At 45.2% G+C, this 21,848-nt stretch overlaps 1 protein-coding gene across 3 annotated transcripts in view; it reads right to left on the minus strand.

Annotated features, from left to right (window-relative positions):
* Positions 1–21,848, minus strand: part of LOC310772275 (copine-8) — a gene marked incomplete at both ends in the record, with an annotated part of 185,612 nt that overhangs the window by 25,375 nt on the left and 138,389 nt on the right. For 2 of the 3 annotated variants that reach the window (XM_083632037.1, XM_083632036.1), the window contains 3 exons: positions 173–354; positions 9,614–9,660; positions 20,457–20,518. In XM_083632037.1, coding sequence (XP_083488163.1) covers positions 173–354; positions 9,614–9,660; positions 20,457–20,518 — 291 coding nt within the window. Of the gene's footprint in view, positions 1–172; positions 355–1,501; positions 1,553–9,613; positions 9,661–20,456; positions 20,519–21,848 lie in introns of those variants that run through there. The other variant, XM_083632038.1, reaches the window with a different exon arrangement.

A 21,848-nucleotide genomic window follows, 5' to 3' on the forward strand; every position in this document is an offset into this window, starting at 1 on the left:
TTTGATAAATTACTAGAAATTTCAGGCGACCCCACTTGGGGTCCCAAAAACCCTGCTTTAGAGAAATGTTCCTCGCCTAAAGCAATCAACACCTTTCCTTCCTCGCTCCCTCTCCTCTCTGCCTTCCTTCTCTCACTCTCTCATCCTTCATTCCACATTCCCTCGCTCTCACCAAGGCGAACTCGTGGGAGACCCGTCCATCGGGCGGCAGCTTGGCTCCGAAGCCCAGAGCTGGGAACATCTTGTCACTGTCGTAGTCCTGGATGATCTCCCCCACTGCCTTCAGGGCCATGGCGTAGGCATTCAGCTGGTAGGGGCTCATGTAGTGGAGCGAGGTGGACTGGGCCGGGTTTCCTGGTGGAGGCAGACAGACAGACACACACACACACACACACACACACAGTCAGATGATATTCTGAACAGCAAACAAAATACAGTAAGCTAACTTTGGCAAAGACTGTGTGCTTTTGGTTTATTGACATCCATGTTAAGTCATGATGATGGCATGAAAGCATAAAATTAGGTCACTGCACCAATATTAGGGGTCCCCCCAAATAGTCGACGATTGGACCATTTGTTTGAAGGAGGCTGATTCGACTGTCAATCTCACAGTCGAATAGTCGCAAAACTGTAATTATGAAACGAGGATCATTCCATTCCGGGTATATGGGGGTGCTGAATGTCTGATTTTACATAGAATTGCTTGGTTTCTCCTACTATATCGTGAGATATAGCCTATTTTGGTATAAGTATCAGCCTATTAATACCGTAAAACCAAGTTCCCTTTAAACAAACAAATCAAACAAACAAATCAAACAAGCTCGCCAATGGATTTTCAGGAAAGAAAAAAAAGGTTGAACAGCCAGTCGGGTACAGGCCTACCCAATATTTATTCTTTTAACTTCACTTTGATTTATTGATAACTAAGTATTTGCCATTGCCTCTTCCTACATGAAATTGGCGGTGCGGTGTGACAGACTGTCCCCCTCCTCTGGCCAATATCCAGGGGAACAAAATGTATTTATCTGTCGTCAGTAAAAGGGATTTTATGGCTGTGCTACAGATGGGGCGCCTGTGGCTCAGGAGGTAGAGTGGGTCATCTACAAATTGCTTGGGATAAAAGAGGTTGGTGGTTTGATCCCCCGATCCTCCAGTCCTCATGTTTAAGTGTCTTTGGGTAAGATACTGAACCCCAAAATGCTCCCAATGGTTGCAGGGCAGCAAGTGTGGTACAGTAGCTTACCTACATTGTAAAAGATGGATTGTGAAAGAAAATATGGTTTCTTTTCTCTAATTTGTGCCGCAGGCACAAATTAGAGCCGTGCCAAATCATCTGCGCCCCCAAAATGCCAGCGCAAACGGGATTTGGGCAGTCTTAAGTACCAGAATTATTCACAGGTGTGGCCAATAAAACCAATTGGATTCCCTGTCTCGCAATCGCTGTTTGCACGAGGCATGCAATATGGTGTAATTCTCTCCATGCGTAATAGAGTGGACTCACTCGTGCCGAGGAGGACAGAGAGAGATGGAGAGACCCAACGGCGCGGGAAGCTGCAGCACCCCCTGGTGGCAAGAGATGAAATTTTCGAAATTGTTGAATTTGGATGAGTCTGTGCTGTGTAGTGGATATCGTCTCTATAGGCGATCTTTGCTCAACGCAGTGGTTCTTGGGTAAAAATAGGATCCACACAATGTGAAGCGTGCACTCCGGGAAATGCTGAAGTTTTGTTTACTTAGCCTCACGTTGAAATTAGTGTAGACTAGGCTAGTGTAGGCTGAATGGCGTTCGTGAGGTCACAGTGACCTTGAAGGTTGACCACCAAAATGTAATCAGTTCATCCTTGAGGCCAAGTTAATGTTTGAGGCAAATTTGATTAAATTCCGTCAAGGCATTCCTGAGATATGGCATTAACAAGCTTGAAAATGGCATTGGCGAGGTCACAGTGACCTTGACCTTTCATCACCAAAATGTAATCAGTTCATGCTTGCGCCTAAGTCGACGTTTGAGCCAAATTGGCAGAAATTCCATCAAGCCGTTCTTGAGATATCGCTTTAACGAACTGGCATTCGTGAGTTCATCCTTGAGTCCAAGTCGATGTTTGAGGCAAATTTGATGAAACTCCGTCAAGGCATTCCTGAGATATTGCGTTAACAAGCTTGAAAATGGCGTTTGAGTAGTCACAGTGACCTTGATCTTTGACCACCAAAATGTAATCAGTTCATGCTTGAGTCCAAGGCGATGTTTGAGGCAAATTTGATGAAATTCCGTCAAGGCCTTCCTGAGATGTTGCGCTAACAAGCTTGAAAATGGCGTTCGAGAGGTCACAGTGACATTGGCCTTTGACCTTTGACCACCAAAATCTAATCGGTTCATCCTTGAGTCCAAGTGGATGTTTAATGCAAATATGATGAAATTCCGTCAAGGCATTCCTGAGATATCGCGTTAACAAGCTTGAAAATGGCGTTCGAGAGGTCACAGTGACCTTGACCTTTGACCACCAAAATCTAATCAGATCCTCCTTGAGCCTAAGTAGATGGTTAAGGCAAATTTGATGAAATTCCGTCAAGGCGTTCCTCAGATATCGCGTTAACAAGCTTGAAAATGCCGTTCGAGAGGTCACAGTGACCTTGACCTTTGACCACTAAAATCGAATCAGTTCATCCTTGAGTCCAAGTGGATGTTTAAGGCAAATCTGATGAAATTCCGTCAAGGCGTTCCTCAGATATCGCATTTACAAGCTTGAAAATGGCATTCGAGAGGTCACAGTGACCTTGACATTTGACCTTTGACCACCAAAATCTATGTCAATGTCCTAATTCCACGTAAGTCTTTGCGTGTATTGAATGATAAAACCATACGTTTTGGTAAGACAGTGGGCTGGGCTGAATACACATACTACACATGATATTTTGTTCCATAGTAAACAGGAGGGTGGTCTGGGGGTCCCAAATTTTGAATGGACTTATTTTGCTACGAGGCTCGGCCATCTTTTAAATATATGCTCAACAGCGATGACCAACATGTCAGGGATCTCGCAAGAGATTCTTTGTTCCTGGACCTAAAAAGATGCAAGGTCCCCCTGGCACGTGGGTTGGATCCTAGCTTCCTGGGCTTCAGGAGGAAACCCAGCGGAAAGCTGGACAGTCGCTCTCCTGGCTTTGGTGTGTGGTCTGACTGGCTGGACTTGAACGATCTATGTTGCTGGGCCAAAGTCACACTGGAGTGGGTGGGGTCTAACTCTGAGGCAGTGAATGTCTCGGAGGAGATTATATCTGACCCCAGCATCACTGTGAGAGCGACTATGGACATTTGTGGATCAGAACATCAGCTTCCACTAACAAATGCCCGAGGTCACCTCTTGAGGGCGCAACAACACTGGACTGAGTTGAAACTTCAAGGGAAGCTTGCATGCCTTCCTGTAGCAGATCACTCTGTCTCTCATGCAGTATTTAAAAATCCAGCTGTAGACGAGAGCATTGTCATCTTCGCTATAAAAGCGAGACTACAGGTTTTACCAACCATTTCCATCTGGTAGGGGGGTACGGTGGTGCAGTGGTAAGCGCTGTCGCCTCACAGCTCGAAGATCCTGGGTTCGATTCTCACCTGGGACGCTGTGAACGCTGAAGGAATGCGTGCCCGTCCGCATGTCCTCGAGTGCCCACCGCCCGGGTGGGGTCGTCAAAAGGGCCTTTCTGTGTGGAGTTTGCATGTTCTCCCCGTGCCTCCCGGGGGTTTCCTTCATATAGGAACCCCCTTCACCAAAAAACATATCAACAATATCCTGGTTGCAATGTGGTTCCTCCTCTGGTCGTTAAGGGCGCCTGTTCAGAGGGAGGGGAACCGGTTGGAATAGCGTGAACCTCCCACGTGCTATGTCCTACCAGTGAAGCTTCCCCTGTCAGGTGAAAAGAAGCGGCTGGCTAACTGCCCATGTCTTGGAGGAAGCATGGAGCCAGTTTCGGCTCTCCCCAGATCGGCAGAGGGTGGAGTAGCAACCAGGATAAATAAAAGTAAATTAGCACTAAGGGGGATAAAAATGGGATACAAAAATCGGGGGGGAAAAAACGAAAAAAAAAAAAAACCTTTCCATCTGGTTTCCTGACAGTCATGCTCCTCATTGTATACATCATGGTCATGAACAGTTAACTGAAACCATGTCCCACATCTTAAATGGTTGCCATGCATACAAAGGGCTCTACATCTGTAGGCATGATAGAATAGTGGATTTGATATCACCTCTATTTTTAGATCTTCTATCTCGCTCTATAAACATTCCAGTGTGAAGCCAAGCATGTTCAGTCTGTGTAGTGACAATTCTGATGTCTTCTCTAATATTCCAGCTAACACTCCTGATGTTGTTGTCAATGAAAATCACAGAGAGGTGTTCATCCTAGAGGTTGGCTGTACCTTGACCACCAAAATCTATGTCAATGTCCTAATTCCACGTAAGTCTTTGCGTGTATTGAATGATAAAACCATACGTTTTGGTAAGACAGTGGGCTGGGCTGAATACACATACTACACATGATATTTTGTTCCATAGTAAACAGGAGGGTGGTCTGGGGGTCCCAAATTTTGAATGGACTTATTTTGCTACGAGGCTCGGCCATCTTTTAAATATATGCTCAACAGCGATGACCAACATGTCAGGGATCTCGCAAGAGATTCTTTGTTCCTGGACCTAAAAAGATGCAAGGTCCCCCTGGCACGTGGGTTGGATCCTAGCTTCCTGGGCTTCAGGAGGAAACCCAGCGGAAAGCTGGACAGTCGCTCTCCTGGCTTTGGTGTGTGGTCTGACTGGCTGGACTTGAACGATCTATGTTGCTGGGCCAAAGTCACACTGGAGTGGGTGGGGTCTAACTCTGAGGCAGTGAATGTCTCGGAGGAGATTATATCTGACCCCAGCATCACTGTGAGAGCGACTATGGACATTTGTGGATCAGAACATCAGCTTCCACTAACAAATGCCCGAGGTCACCTCTTGAGGGCGCAACAACACTGGACTGAGTTGAAACTTCAAGGGAAGCTTGCATGCCTTCCTGTAGCAGATCACTCTGTCTCTCATGCAGTATTTAAAAATCCAGCTGTAGACGAGAGCATTGTCATCTTCGCTATAAAAGCGAGACTACAGGTTTTACCAACCATTTCCATCTGGTAGGGGGGTACGGTGGTGCAGTGGTAAGCGCTGTCGCCTCACAGCTCGAAGATCCTGGGTTCGATTCTCACCTGGGACGCTGTGAACGCTGAAGGAATGCGTGCCCGTCCGCATGTCCTCGAGTGCCCACCGCCCGGGTGGGGTCGTCAAAAGGGCCTTTCTGTGTGGAGTTTGCATGTTCTCCCCGTGCCTCCCGGGGGTTTCCTTCATATAGGAACCCCCTTCACCAAAAAACATATCAACAATATCCTGGTTGCAATGTGGTTCCTCCTCTGGTCGTTAAGGGCGCCTGTTCAGAGGGAGGGGAACCGGTTGGAATAGCGTGAACCTCCCACGTGCTATGTCCTACCAGTGAAGCTTCCCCTGTCAGGTGAAAAGAAGCGGCTGGCTAACTGCCCATGTCTTGGAGGAAGCATGGAGCCAGTTTCGGCTCTCCCCAGATCGGCAGAGGGTGGAGTAGCAACCAGGATAAATAAAAGTAAATTAGCACTAAGGGGGATAAAAATGGGATACAAAAATCGGGGGGGAAAAAACGAAAAAAAAAAAAAACCTTTCCATCTGGTTTCCTGACAGTCATGCTCCTCATTGTATACATCATGGTCATGAACAGTTAACTGAAACCATGTCCCACATCTTAAATGGTTGCCATGCATACAAAGGGCTCTACATCTGTAGGCATGATAGAATAGTGGATTTGATATCACCTCTATTTTTAGATCTTCTATCTCGCTCTATAAACATTCCAGTGTGAAGCCAAGCATGTTCAGTCTGTGTAGTGACAATTCTGATGTCTTCTCTAATATTCCAGCTAACACTCCTGATGTTGTTGTCAATGAAAATCACAGAGAGGTGTTCATCCTAGAGGTTGGCTGTACCTTTGACCACAGCCTAGAGGAGGCCTTTCTGACCAAGATGTTAAAGTATCAACAGCTGAAGCAAACCATTTATAGCTGGGCTATAGTTGTAAACTTTAAGGGCCCTATCTTTGTACGGCGCTATCGTTTGCGCTGCCTTTGCGCTGCGTTTGCGTGCCTCTTATTCCTATCTTATAAAAATAAATAGAGTCCGCACACTGCTCGACTTGCTCCCAGTTGATTTATTTTTAACGTTTCGGTCAACAAGGACCTTCTTCAGAAACCTTCTTCATTTCTGAAGAAGGTCCTTGTTGACCGAAACGTTAAAAATAAATCAACTGGGAGCAAGTCGAGCAGTGTGCGGACTCTATTTATTTTTATATGTTTCATTGCTTTTGTCCTGCACCTGCATTTTGAGTGGATGTGCGCGCTCTACTTTTTATATATCTTATTGCTATCTTCCCAGCGCACCATCCAGTTTTGCGCTGTGATGACACAGGTGTAGGCGTGGCCCAGGCGTGTCGGTGGGCCTCTAGCCTATCATGTGTCTCGCGCAAGTGTCATTTAGCGCTGTGGGGAAGATACCGTCGGTATGTGGCGAGCATAAAGAGAGGTTTGGGAGTTGCCCGTTCCAAAATAGGCGGTTCAGCGCAATGTGTTAGAAAAAAATCACCTTGGTGCTCTCAATTTTAACGCCAGGAAATAGCTGGTCTTAGCGCAAACGCAGACGTACGCCTGAGCGCAGACAGTATTCTCCGGCGCAGTGCAGGAAATCCTCGCTTGGATAGGGCCATTACGCACGGCTCACGCGCGGACACACAATTCCCTCCTCAGAATGCCACATTGATTTTCAACTAACCTACACTGCAGAAAAAAACATTCGTTTGTCATGGTTTGTCACTGCCCAGGCACCGAGGCAGTGCTGTGCTGTGCTGTGCTGTGCGTGGTGGTCCCGCGGATCGAAATCAGTTTCTGGCAGAAAATCACTTTCTGACACAACACCGGCCAGTATAGTAACCATTGACAGCATACAGTAACCTCTCTCCCTGCACAATTGCACCATGCAACAATAGGTTAATCCGAGTGGACAATTCTGGTATAGGCTATTGAAATAAAATCTCACACATCCCTAGCCTATTAAAGAAACGAATAGGCTATTTTTAAATGTGTATGTTATAGCCTATATGAGCGAAACGGCTAATTAACACATTGAGTGCCACAGCGCTTCAGTAAAATTGTCTGCAGCCTGTGCCAGATTCACTTCCATTCAGTTGAAAACAGCTATAGAATTTTTTCTATTAGGGCTATATTGACAGGGCTGTAGGCTACTTTAATGAAACATTGAACACTCCTGCTTCTTCCAAAGAAGAAATTTTGTTTCTAGACAGTTCCATTATGAAATGACAGCCTCTGAAAAAAGTGCACTTTCAAGGGTTTTCTGTCGTTTTTTTTTTACTTTCCAAGATATAGTCACTTTTATGAATACCTTTTGCACTCTAATTTCGAGCACATTCACTGATTCTGGCTGGTGTTTTCTGATGTGGTGGCGTGGTGTGGTTTCTGTGCAGCCTGCGTGCCCCCCCCCCCCCCCCCCCCCCCCCCTCTCCACCTCTGAGCTGCGGGCTCCTCCCCACACGCACAGAGTTTGTTTTCTCACAGACTCCGTTTTTGCCCCGGACGGATCCCAGCGCGCAACAAGGAAATGCCAAACGCGACTGAACGAAAAGGCTTGGCCGTTCGGCTTCGGATGCTGGCTTTCTGGCAGGGAATCGTGTGGAGATAGATAGAAGCAGAAGAGCTCAGTTGTGAGCGCGGATGCAGCCGAGCCCACTGTCCGCTGCAGACAGAGCAATCTATACGGCTCTGGCTGAAGCATGCATCGGTTTCCCCTTTGATCACGTCTTTCCCCGCTGTCTCCTGCACAAAGTAAAGGATCTGAGGTGGGTGGCGCAGCTCCCGTGTCGATGTTTAAGGTGGCGCCGTGTGATCCCTTGAAGGGATTCATGCTCACTGGCTAGGTACGACCTTAAACAGCAGAATTATGGAATAATATGAATTATGATTTTAGGACGTCCACAGACGTCCTTGGCACTCCTCGTTACATTTTTTTAGGACGTCCAGAGACGTCCTTGGCACTCAATGTGTTAAAAGGCTACTAATTACAAAAGCATCAATTTTCGTTACAATCCGAACTGGTTTATTATTTTATTTTATTCGTTTATTTGACAGGGACAATGCATATCAGAAAAACATGCCAGAATTAACGAAAAAGGCTAGTTTTCATCTGTAGTCCCTGGATCACAGATACAAGAAATACAAAGGTACACATGTCACATACACAGAATAAATACAATAATCTGAAATATTGAGTATAAATATACACACACACACACACACACAAAAACAGGCAGTCATCAGAATTAGTGGCTACATAATTGATTGCTAATGAGCCAAGTTTTCAAATGGGTGGAGAATGACCTGTAGGAGGAGCAGTTACGGATGTATTGTGGTAATGAATTCCAGTCATGGGATGCCTTAACTGAGAAAGTTGACTGGCTGAAAATGCTACGTCTGAAAGGGATTGTGCAGTCTCCTCGTTTGGTGGCTCTGGTGGTTCGGCTTGACTGTGGCAGTGGTGTGTTCATCCTCCAATTCTCTCTTCCCTCTCTCGTTCTCTCCCCCCTCTCTCTCTCTGACTCTCTCCCTCTTTCTTACAGGATAGGCAAAAAATAAGCCTTGGCTTCAGCCTATTCCTTATTTCAGTCATTGATTGTATAAATTGTATTTGTGTGAAATGGTTTGATATGTACATGTATGATGATGTTCTCTTGCTGTATATTCACACAAATTGTTACATTTTGTTTGTGGTTCATTAACCTATGACCGAAAATAAACCATTCATTCATTCATTTCTTTTCTCTCTCTCACACTGTCACTCTGCTTGCACTAAGCAAGAAAGAAGCTGCTGCCTGTCACAGACGTGCAGGCGGTGACGCTGTGGCTTTTAAGGGGAGTGATCTCAACTTGTGGTGAATCCTGTTAATATGGGCATAAATACGGCTATCGGGGTTTGCGCTGAGATGACGTGAAGTGCAGCGGCCCGACACGCCCACAATTAGGGCTTTGCGCGGCGCTATTCCAGCGCAAAACGGGCGCTAACAGAAGTCGGGAAGATAGAGCCCTTAGTTTTCATATTCGGTAGCCTGGGTCATGTTCACAAACTGGTTGTGAGAGGCCTCCAGATGGCTGGACTACCTAAGAGAAGTGCCAAACAGCTAGCAAGGTATTGCTCAGTCTCTGCTATTATTGGTAGCCGCTCAATATGGAGAAGGTGCTGCTTTTTGTATCCTTGAAGTGGATACTAACCAATATCTTGTATTACAGTGTAACTGTATTTGTCAACTTGCCACTGCCATCACCCTGTGTGGTGTTCCTTTTTTTGTTGTTGTACGCATTATTGTGGTTGCCAACTAGGCACTTTTGTAACTGTCTCCCACTCTCCCAGCATCTGACTGCAATGCATTATTAGTGTTTATGTCCTTTGTACTCTGTATTTATGTGGACATAAATAAATCATTTAAATGTGTGTGTGGGGAAGCTCACCATTTGAAGCTGTGAAATCAATGGCCACGGTGAAGTTAATCTGGGTCCTAGAAGACAAAAGAAGAGAATTGACTCATTAATTAGCGTATAGCCCCAACACATGCATACGCACACATACTAATCTAATAAAACCAATCAGCAGAAATTAGTCTAACTGCAGACATGATCAAGTTTATGTGATCAAACAAATGAGAGGGAGAGGGAGAGAGGAAACAAGAAAACAAGACACACACTCCAGCATGGGACAGTCGTGTCGTGGCGTGTCTCTCTGGCGTGTCTCTTTCCATCATTCGGACGACACGGTGTTGGTGGGGCTGATCTCCAATGACGACGAGACGGCCTACAGGACAAAGGTGATTTGCCTGGAACAATGGTGCCAGGCCAATCGCCTCTCCCTGAACATCTCCAAGACCAAGGAGACCATCGTGGACCATAGGAAGGGAGGTGGAACCGCCCGCCCCCCCCCCCCCTTCCCCTCCCCAGTCACCATCTACAGAACAGCGGTGGAGAGGGTGGACCACTTCAAATACCTGGGAGTCATCAATCACCAGGACCTGACATGGGCCAACCACACCTCCACAGTCATCAAAAAAAAACAGCGCCTCTACGGCCTCAGACGGCTAAAGAAGTTTGGAGTTAAGGTCCTTACACATCAAGAGCGATGCGAATATACGGCATGAAATTGCGATGCGAGTTTTGACCCACCTGTCAATCACAGCCACAGATGTGTACACGTCGGAAGCGAATTTCTGAAAAATCGTCCGTGGTTCGAAAAAATAAACACCGCAATAACGCTGGGCGAAACTTCGCCGTTGGTATGCATGGTTGCATTGACTGATATAGGTTCGGAAAATATTATTGACGTGCGAATTAATCGCACGAAAAAAACGTGCTCGGTGTGTAAGGACCTTAAGGCAGAGACTTCTACAGAGGCACCATAGAAAGCCTGCTGACAGGCAGCTTCACCGCCTGGTTCGGCAGACAAGGACCACAAGGCGCTAATTATCTTATTTCTATTCTATTGTGTACACTTACACGGTTTGCCTTATTTACATACTTTACACGAATTTACTTGTTTACCTGTCTACTTGATTATGTACCTACCAGTGGAGGTTATTAATGTATGCAAGGGAGGATGAGCCTCCCTTATTTTTTAGAAGAGATGGGGGATTTTATATAATATTTTTTTTTAATAAAATATCAATCAAATGTGTTTTTTCTTAATAAAATTCATGGTATTCATGATATTCTTAAAATGCTTCAACCGTGACACCTGTAGGACACTGATGGAAAGGAGAGCGGCATGCAGACAGAATCTATGCCACTGGGTCTGTCTGGTCTGTGCCCTCAGGGGTACGTTACATTAACGCGGAGATCAGCGGAGAGAATCATTGGGACCTCTCTCCCAACCATCCAGGAGACAGCGCACAAACGCTGCCTGTCCAAGGCCCTGGGCATCACCAAGGACCCCACCCACCCCCTCAACAGTCTGTTCACCCTCCTGCCCTCCGGCAAGAGATACCGCAGCATCCGGAGCAGATCAGCCCGGTTCTGCAAGAGCTTTTTCCCATACGCCATCAGGCTCCTTAACTCCCTGTGACACCCCCCCCCCCCCCCCTTTCACTCAAACACACACACACACACACACTCGGACTTGGACTCTTTGATCCCTCACACACTACCATAGTTGGTAAACAGAGACTTTATTATGACCTTCTTTACCATCGTTGGTACTTTTTAATGTTTGTTTTTAATTTAGTTTCTTTAAATTAGAGTAAGCTATCTTTATTTATTTATGATGTTTTTAAAAAGCACTTAGCATGTGCAATAATTTCCCTAAAGCACTTTATTTTTAATTTACTACCTTTATTGTCGGTTTGTCAGTACTTCTCTTGAAATTGCACTATTTGTGGGCTAGATGCAATCGTCATTTCGTTTCTGCCGTACCTTGTGTATTGCTTTAATGACAATAAAGCTGAACTTGAACTTAACATTACCCCCTTGGGCATTTCATTTCCTTGGTAATTTATCTCATGCTAATCTATGATTGGTTGAAAAACACATGCAATTCACAGGGAACAGTGAAGCCTCAACCGCCCTCACCAATCACTACCAATCAATTGATTTATTTAACCAATTGGTTGTTGATTGGATAGATTGCTAAGATTGGCATTGCATTGTCCAACGATGAATGAGTCTCAAAATCTTGTTCAATCCAGCTCCATTTGTCTACTAGGAAGTGATGACATCAAGATTCCACTTTGCTGTGATGATCTGACAATAATAGATAGATTTACACGACAGTAGCAGCATATTATATTTTCCCTTCTTATACTTCTTGTTTTTATTTATTTTTTATCAAGCAGTAAGTTAGCTCAGAAGCCAGACAGTCGTTGCATTGCATTACGCTAGCCAACACGAGTTTCCACACAGGTTTGAGCGGGCTGCGCGGAGACTGAAATCTCGGCAAACACTGGATACTGCAACGTCTCGGCTGCACGCGGTTACAGACGGAATGGATGTGCAAGTAAGTTCAAGTTATCCGGGTATTCTAGTAAATTAGGCATGCAAATGGTCTACCACGCAGCGCTATTTTTTCGTATTAATATGTTTCATGCTGTGAAATTTAAAGGCCCATTCCGTCAATTGTCACTGTTACTGACGCCGGTGGCCGTTAGAGTAACTGCAGGCAGCGTGTGAACGAGCTGACGCGCGGGCACCATACTCGCACGCGCACAAGCAGTTGCCTGGCAACAGCAGAGGTGTTGGTTGCTTTGTAACGTTAACTCATAAAAGTCACTTGAAAACGGCAACCTGGACAATTTATCGGTCAGATCAGCCTCGAGATGCCCAGGAAGGATTCTGGATGAATTATCGGACGTTATTGTGGCATGTTTGGCCGTGTTTTGGCTTACATTGGCTGCGGGAAAATGGATAGGATATTCACGTTACCGTGAGCCAGGAACTACCCTGCTTCCCCTGTATGTACGGTACCGTGTAATGCCTGGAGTTGACCAAACTGAACAATCAAACAATGTTTCATAAGCATAACAGTAACAGTAACGGCCTATTTACGACTGTTACATTCATTATCCACACAAGACAGTAACGTTATTAGTGGGGCTGGTGGTAATTTCTATAAATATAGCTAAATCTATTAGTTAGCCGCGTATAGCATCAAGCTAACGTTATGGTTATAATAGGCACTCACCACCGCAGCTAACTGCAGTCAAACAATAATGTTCCATGACCATAAGCATAACGCTAGTAACGTTAGGGTTGCATTACTTCACACAAGACGGTAATGTTAGCAGAGTTTCTGACCAGGTGGTCAGATACTTGTACTACGGAGTGACAATAAAAATCTAGAATCTTGAAAATCCATTAGCAAGCAGCTAACGTTATCTGGTCAAAACCACATTACAGTAGCTACAAGCAGCAAGTTCCCTTCATGAACCGAAAACACAATCCTGACTCTAGTTTCCCCCCGATGTCGGTCACATTGCTGCTGTCTGGCCAGACGGGGTCATCTCGCCATTCCGAAGTGTCAGCATTCCGATCATTGACTTCTATGCTTTCGGAGAGGCGGCCCTTTTTATCTCCAAAAAAGGTTTCGCCATTGCGAAAGATATTAGGTCCGCCTTTCCGACATAGCATCTTGAGTTATTTAGCCTACAGGGGTGGGAGAGGTTAGGTTCTGGGGGAGGTTAGGTTTAGGCGTGTGGGGTGGGAGAGGTTAGGTTTAGGGTTAGGGTCTGCAGGAGGTTAGGTTTAGGCATGGGGGGTGGGAGAGGTTAGGTTTAGAAGTGGGGGCTGGGAGAGGTTAGCTCCAGCCGGTCCCCCGGGTTAGGGTTAGGGGTCTTTCGCAATGGCGAGACAGATCTCCATTCCGACAATTTTGTCGGAATGCCGGTATTTCGGAGTGCCGACATTTCGGAATGCCGAGGTGTCCCCTGGCCAGACGGGCTTCATTAGACAAATATTTATTTATTTTGTCTGGACTTTTTCTGGAGTCTGTGTTGTTGTTTCCTTTTGCTAGCAGCTAGCGACGAACGTAACGTTAGCCATTTCCTGTTAGCCGTCTTCTTCCTTGGTATTTATGCCGGAGGCGCCATGAGGAGGCAGGCTCGTGAACGCGCAGACGTCACATCCTCTAGCTGTGGCGGGAAATGCTCACCCCTTCGAAACTGCGGTATTTCCATGTATCTTCTGAACGGAGAGAAATGCCCCTGGTCGCCATTTTTAAGTTACGTCAACAAGGCGCATTCACTCATTGCCAATAAAAAAACACTTTGTGCACATTTATTTCTCGCCAGAACCGATGGAATGGGCCTTTAAGGTCAGGCGACCTTAAACTCCCATATTTTTAGCTCATTTTTAAAGCTAGAGTGGTGATCTTTATACCATATGAAAGTAGAAGAAATAAGGAATCGGTTGGGACCAAGGATGTCAACCTAGCATGTCGGGAAGGGGGGGTAAATAACGCTCCAAAGTTGATGAATTGGAATGTAACTAAACGAGTATGTTGGTAGTTGAGTTGATGACAGTAGCTGATAGTCACTCCCCCTGTCTTTATGACAGCTACTGTCAACAGTACAGTAGTGGAGTGGTTTTGATTGATTTATTCATCAAACCTTTTACTGACAAACTAACTGTAAATAGCCTACTTTATTTTGAGGTGCATTGCATTGCTCAGCCATATTCCCACCTCAGCTCTGTTTCTCCTGGGCCTAAAATGCACCAGATGACAGAATTCACCAGCTTCTCGCAACAGTTGTAGTGGTTTTCAAAGTGGGGTCCCCAGCAAAAAGGGGGGATAATCTATTTTCACTATAATTCCATCCATAAGTAACACAATCTAAGATAGTGTAGAAGTGAGTGACTAAGCTAATAATAACCATAACAGCACAAATAATTGACAAAAATCTCAAAATAAATATACAGTAGGTTATTTACTCTAATGAGAAAAGGAACAATTATTGATGGTTAAAACTGAATAATGAAATCACAACAGTCTAATCATAATGCTAAATTAAAATGAGATATTCCTCAAAATCTGTCTTCAAACTACAAAAGAAAAAAAAAGTTTTTTTTTTTTTTATAGATATATAACTAGATATAGATATAAATAGATAAATAGGCTAAATAAGAAAATAAATCTTCCAAAAAGGTTTACCAAAAGAACCGGAGGTACCTCCGGGTGACTTGCAGGGTTCACTCACTGTAGTTAGCTGTTATGTAGCTTAGCATGATATTCACTGATGATTAATTTGAATTCAGTGGAATAACGTCATATATGGATTACATGCAACACCCGGGAATACCTATGTGACGGACAGCAAACAGAGCAGGCTGTGCAACACCGGCAGCACAGAGGTACGTTAGATCGCTCTCATCTCGTTCTCTCGCTGATATAAAAAGCATGACCCGCTGTGTGTCGGAAAATAAGCTATTTACAAGACATAAATACAGGCATTTCACATGCCCCGTTTTCCTCGTTATCAGGTCGCAGTTCAAACTGATTATCGTTTCTGTTGATGCTAATAAACCAAAGTTGTCAGGGTGAATTATCCTTTAAGGAGACAGCTAGTTTGTTCAGGGCAGCATATACTGTCGCTAAAGAAAGGTTGCCTTATGCAAAATTGAACCCCCTTTTGAAACTTAATGAAATGAATAATGCAACAGTCAGGCCAGCTCACCAATCTGATCATTCTTGTGCCCAGATTATAGAGCACATTGCAGCAGAGATGACAAAAAAAGGTTTTGTTTCTAATGTCAAATCCCAAGATTCCCTTACTAGCATAAGACTGGACGAAAGCAAAATTCATGGACGTGCATACATGTTAGGGATGCACCGATCGATCGGCACGTGACCGGAAATGGCCGATTTCCACGTGATCGGCCTCGACCGGTGATCTGCTTGTTTAGGTGGGCGTTGTTTTAGGTGGCTAAATTACGTTTTAGTTCTTGACCCCACGTACTTACAGAGAAAAAGCTGGTTAGGCTGCTGCTCTGAGTGCCGGGTCTCGTTAGACGCTGCGCCCAGCGTCCAGACCACTGTACCTACTTCAGTTAGTGTATCGAACTAGCTGATAGGACCCCACTTCAAACAAACCGAACTATCCCTTTAACGGTGTAATCCAGCGTCCCGGGAAACACCCCCCTCTAGGGGTGGGGGAAAAAATCGATACACCATAGTATCGCGATATTTTGCCTGACGATATTGTATCGATATTTGGATGCCAAGTATCGATATATATCTATATATATATTTTTGCAGGCCATGCCATGCCAGGCCACCGGGCATCTGCCCGAAGCGCCCGAATCTGCCCGAAGCGCCCGATGTTGCAGTCCGCGCCTGCAGTGGCGTATTGAGTCCAGAGAAGCTTAACTCATTCATGGCCAAAGACGTCTTTGACGTGTTATCAGGAATAGCCCAGAGGGCCAATGACGTGTTTGACGTGTTTTTGTTTTTATTAGTGCAGCGCGTAGTTCAAAGACTTCCCCAGCCTGTGACATGTTATCAGGTCCCTAGCCTCAAAGTCAAGCCGACAACACGCGATCAAACACATACCGCAGCTGTTGTTTTGAAATGAGCAGGAGGAAAAACAGAAAACAGAGAAATGCGCTTCCTTGTGAAGTTGTGCAGAGAGGAGAAACGCCATTGAAACGCCCCTCGGCGCGCTGCACGAGCTGGTCGGCTTGCTGCAGGGCAGCGGACATCGATCAGTTGTTCGCGGTAGTCAAACCCGTGACCAACATGATTGATCCTGGTCCCTGGACCCCGTTCCTGTGTCCCAGCCCGAAAGAGACGAGACGGAGTCACAACTTTGTGAGCAGGAGGAGAACAGCAGCCTCGCCACAGAAATGGCTTTCACACAGAGCCAAGCAGCACGGCCACTTTCCTGTCGAGGGCGAGGAAGACTGGACTCCAATGCGACAGGACCCGGATGATCTCGCGGTAAGGAGTGTGTGTGTGTGTGTGTGTGTGTGTGTGTGTCTGTCTGTGTGTGTGTGTCTGTGTGTCTGTCTGTCTGTCTGTCTGTCTGTCTGTGTGTCTGTCTGCACACTCACTCACACTGAGTAAACTGTATTGTTGAATGTAAAAAAAGCACTTCATGTATATATATATATATATATATATATATATATATATATATATATATATATATATATATTTTTTTTTTTTTTTTTTTTTTTTTTGTCATTTGTGTCATAACGAATAATATTTACATGTCTGATGTCAATACAGTTCAAAATAAAAGAATTGAGAGCGAGTTCTGCCTGAGATTGTGTCTTTTACAAAAATGGCCTTTTCTGCTGTTTCTCTTCTCAGAGAGACCTTTTTGGTGAAAACAGGGTGTATATAAATGGCTATAAGTAGAGTACAGAACATGCTAAAAGCTCACTTTTTTTTTCCTGGTGAACCCAGAGACGTACATCTTCATTTTGAGGTATTGCAAATCACTTTGGTGCTAATAGATAATTTACTGTGGGTCTTGAAAGATGACCAACAATTATGAAAATCTTTGGCCTGTGCTAAATATTGGCAGTCCTAAACTGGCCATGAATGAGTTAATAATGTAGCCTACATGTGGGGCAAAAACAAAACAAAACAAAAAAACACTGCATGTTTTACTTCCGGTGAGATCAAGGAAAAGGTAGGAAAACGAGTTAGACAATATATCGAAATATCGCAATATTCAATATATCGCAATACTAGCATATCGCAATATCGCAATACTATCGTATCGTGACTCAAGTATCGTTTTAGTATCGTATCGTGGGCATCTGGTGATTCCCACCCTTAACTACTGCACAACGCCATTTTACCCTCACCATCTAATGCCAACCTAGCATTAACCTAGCCTTAGCCTTGAACCTTCTCCTAGAATTAGCGTAGCCATCGCAGGTCGGTTCCATATGACATTCTTAACACATTGAATGCCAGCCATGTTTTCATTCCTGTAGGTAAGTTGTGCCAGGGGTGTTTTTGACGATTCTGGCTCATTTTAGAACAGCCGAGGATTCTTTTCTGTTAAGAATTCATGAACACCAATCATCTAAAAATAACTAATAGAATGTGTGCTTTCTCTGTCTAAAAGAGTTAGTTTGCAGAGTTAGTAGTTATGTAGATATTAGCCGTTGAGTACAGCATGGTTTCAGCGTCTGGAAATTTATTCAGAGATAAATGGCTTTTTGTGAAACAGTCACTTTAACCATTCATTTTTGGCATCAGTAAGACCGTCAGACATTCTAAACAATAGTTTTGAACAGTAATTTCCTCCATAACAACAGGAAACACCCCTCTCATTCAAACTCCTCCCTCCGTGTGTCTTCTCCTCCTTCCTCCTGGCTCTAACAGCGGGCGTGTCAGAAGCGCGTTGCTGCTGCCTGCCTGCCTGTCTGCCTGTCGGGCAAGACGAGTCTGAAATGGATTACTGTAAAATCGCGTCGCCATTTCCTTGAATGGCTTGCTCCCGCGGTGTGTGTGTGTGTGTGTGTGTGTGTGTGTGTGTGTGTGTGTGTGTGTGTTCGCGCGTTGCTCTGGGGGGAAGGGATCTCTGTCCGTTCTGTGTGTGTGTCTCTGGCTTCTGACTGTAAAATCGCCAAGCCATTTCCGCGGGAGGCGGCTGCCTTTTGGTCCCGTGGCTTTTGGGTCCCGTGGCTGTGGCTTCTCTCGGTCTCTGTCGCCACTTAGTGGTCGGTAAAATAGATTACACACATGCTCTTGCTCCAAATAGTTATCTCGAAGATGTAAAAGGGGTTGATTGATGTCCCACCGTCAAAAAAAAAAAATGTTTATGTAAGACGAGTTAGCTCGTCCTTGGCACTTAAGCGCTGGATTATGTAAGACGAGTTAGGTCGTCTATGGCACTTAATGAGTTAATAACTACACCACCAGTACCATACGGCCATGCCCAATGACTAAGGCTGTGACTAGCCCCACTGGCACCGTTAATGCGCACTCAGTGCCATCGGTTCCGTATGGTGTTCTTAAAAATACCACCAATACCATAAGGACCCTCCTCGATGACTAAGGCTGTGACTAGCCATGCTGGCACCGTTAACGCTAACACTTTCCATCAACCTAGTATTAACCTAGTCTTAGCCTTTAGCCTAGCTATCCCAGGTCGGATCTATAGAGAACAATAGAAACAATCAACTCCATACAAGGCCTACCTTAGCGAGCACCCCAGTTAGCATGTTTCCTCCTTAACCACAGCCATTCACTTGCTTGTTCTGCTGCCTGAGACATGTTGCTAACCGCAAGATTCAGGCTCCGTCCCCGAATGCCCAACTCAGTTAGTAGGGCAATAACGGACTTTGCCACAAAACCACGGCAGCCCACTACAGGCCGCACTCGAGCCCTCCAACCTCGCTGCTCTACCTCTGCTGCCATTTGAGCATACCTAGCTTTCTTGCGCTCATTAGCCTCCTCAACTCGATCTTCCCAGGGGACTGTGAGTTCGATAAAATAAACTATCTTCTCTACCTCAAACCACAGTAACAAGTCCGGACGTAGCCGGGTGCTAACTACCGTATATATGCTGGGATGACTAGCTGTTCATTCAAGTCAACCCTCATTTCCCAGGCTCCACCTACACTTAGCTGCCCTAACTTGTGCCTGACCTTAATTGGTCTAATCTTTTCTCCCTCACGTACAAATTTGATCTGTCTAGTCTCTTTGCTAGCAACTAGAGAATTTACTTCTAGCCGCTTTTCCTCAACTGCAGCTGCCAAACATTTCAACACCTGGTTGTGACGCCAGGTGTATCGCCGCTGGGAGAGACTGACCTTACACCAGGGGCGGACTGGGACCATAATTCAGGCTGGGCATTAGATACCATGCAGGCCAGGCCAACACACGCGGACACACATTTGGGCCGTTTGAAGCGAGATTTGGTGAATATAATGCTAACGTGATGTTACATGTTACCTATTTGTTCACTAATAGAATTCAACATTGCCTAGATAACTGCAAGTATAATATGAAGATGTAAAAACAAAAACATGCCTCTGTACAAAAGCTTCACAGCAAACTTAATTTAAGGAAGAGTGCAGTGTCCTGTCTTGGCTTGTCTGAAGTTAAATGCAAATACAAAAAATCTAACTGCTTCATCTCCACTTTAAAATATAATAATAATAATAATAATATAATATAATATTAGGCTATTTATATGTATGTATCCCCCCCTCTGCCTCTGTTTTTTAGCATAATGTATCTATAGAAAAATGGCAAAAAACAACAAAGGCAGAATAAACACAGGTGCAAGCAAAACACTAATGAGGGTTTCCAAATTCCAATCATGGAAGTTGGAAACCCTCATTAGTGTTTTGCTTGCACCTGTGTTTAGCCTGCCTTTTCGACACAAAATGGCCCCCGTGAGAAGGGTCTATTACACACAAGGGCATGGGCAGACAGACACACACACAATGGCACACACACACACACACGTCCAAGTCTACTCCCTCTGTACTTGACTTCAGGCCCATCTGTCAATCTCTCTCACTCTCTCTGTCCTATCTCACTTTCTCCTTCTCTCACAGACAAATTTACATTTTTCTGATCCACTCACACTGAGGGATAATTATCTTTGGCATATTGAAGACACTGAGTCGTGATGGGGTTATTATGGAGACAGTGATTGGTGAGCAGAGCATGTCACTACCCATTAAAGGACTACAATCCCCATCTCTTGCCGTGTGTTAAATGAATGCAGAGTCATTGAATCACCCAAATGACAAATGAAGTCGTCTGGCAACTTCATCTGTTATTTTTGTTATTTTCTAAAGACTGTGAGTTGGCCAGGCCAGTTCTTTTCTTTAGTCATTCACTCACCCTCCTTTGATGTAGTCCAGGAAGGTGACTTCAATGTCCATCAGGAATGACAGCAGCGTGACCTGGCAGTGAAAGGGGTCAAGGACAATGATTCAAATTGGCTGAAAATGCTGCGACTTTTGGGACATATTTGCATTTCACAAGAGGAAAACCAAGTCAGTTTCATATTCATTCTTTAATAAATAAATAAGAGGAATTTAGTTACAAAATTAAATATACTCCATTTGAAAAAGTGACATCTTCTCTTGAGAAATTGACAGAACGGAGCTGACTTTTAAGAAACAGTATAATGACATGAAACACTATGAAACAAGCACCAGTCCTGGCAAAACTATGATATAGTAGTGTATCTTAATTTTAGTACCACCAAGTAGTTTTATTTCATTTCAGCATCAGCCTTCTCTTAGGCTTCGCTTATTGGATGTGAATCCCTCCCGCGTGAGCGACACTGAAGACTTTAATTGGCGCCTATTATGGCCACACCCCCTGTTGGAGCCCCGGCTCCCTCAATATAAGGAGGGCGCAGCCGGCAGCTCGGTTCTTTGTTTCCTTCACGTGGCGAGAGAAGACTAGCAACGATCACCCGTTCTACTATGAATCACCATGGAACGGATGTGAACAACGCCCTCTGCCTCCAGCCCTCACTGCTCTGCCCTCACTGCTCTGCCCTGCCCTTGGGAGTCCGGCTCTGGTGTGTGGGGTTTAGGGACGCATTGAATAACAACTCAGAGCCCTTAGCCCCCACCACCTTGAGGGACCGTGCTGAACAACAGCTGGCCCGTGTCTTTCCGAGCTCCGAGGCCCAGGGCACTGTTGTGAAGTAGATCCAAAAATGATAATGGAGTGGTTTTAGAGTAAGCTCCACCTTATCTAATTCATATTCAAACTCCACCTCCTCCCCCCTGTCCCTTAAATACTGTGTTCACTGTTTGATCTGGAAGTCTTCTGTTTGAATGTTTAGAACAGGGCTTCCTCGCTGCTTCACTTCTTCCTGCCACTCAAAGCCATGCCGGCTGCTGCCTCGAGTGAGCCGGTCATGCAGGCCCAAGCTGTGGCTGTTCCAGGCCCGGCGACAGTGCACCCCCGCCCCAGGGCGAGACTGGCGTGTTCCTGGTCCTGCTCCTCCGCTCCACCTCCAGAAAAAGGCTAGTTGAGCGTCGCAAGAGAAACATGAACTCCGGCTGGGAGTCAACACCAAAGGCCCTTTTAAGGGCCGCCCAATGCTTCTGAAAAGAGCTTCTTACCACAGCCTAGCATGTCCCCTGTTCCACTGGACAGGTTGACATTGCTTTAAAAAAATTAAAAAAATTAAAATGTAATGTTACACAAAGCACAACAACATAAACTGACCCCGGCCGTTAAATCACCGCCCGCAGGGTTCAATCAGCCATA

Source organism: Poromitra crassiceps (genome assembly GCF_964638095.1).
Source record: "Poromitra crassiceps genome assembly, chromosome: 2".
Lineage (NCBI taxonomy): Eukaryota > Metazoa > Chordata > Actinopteri > Beryciformes > Melamphaidae > Poromitra > Poromitra crassiceps.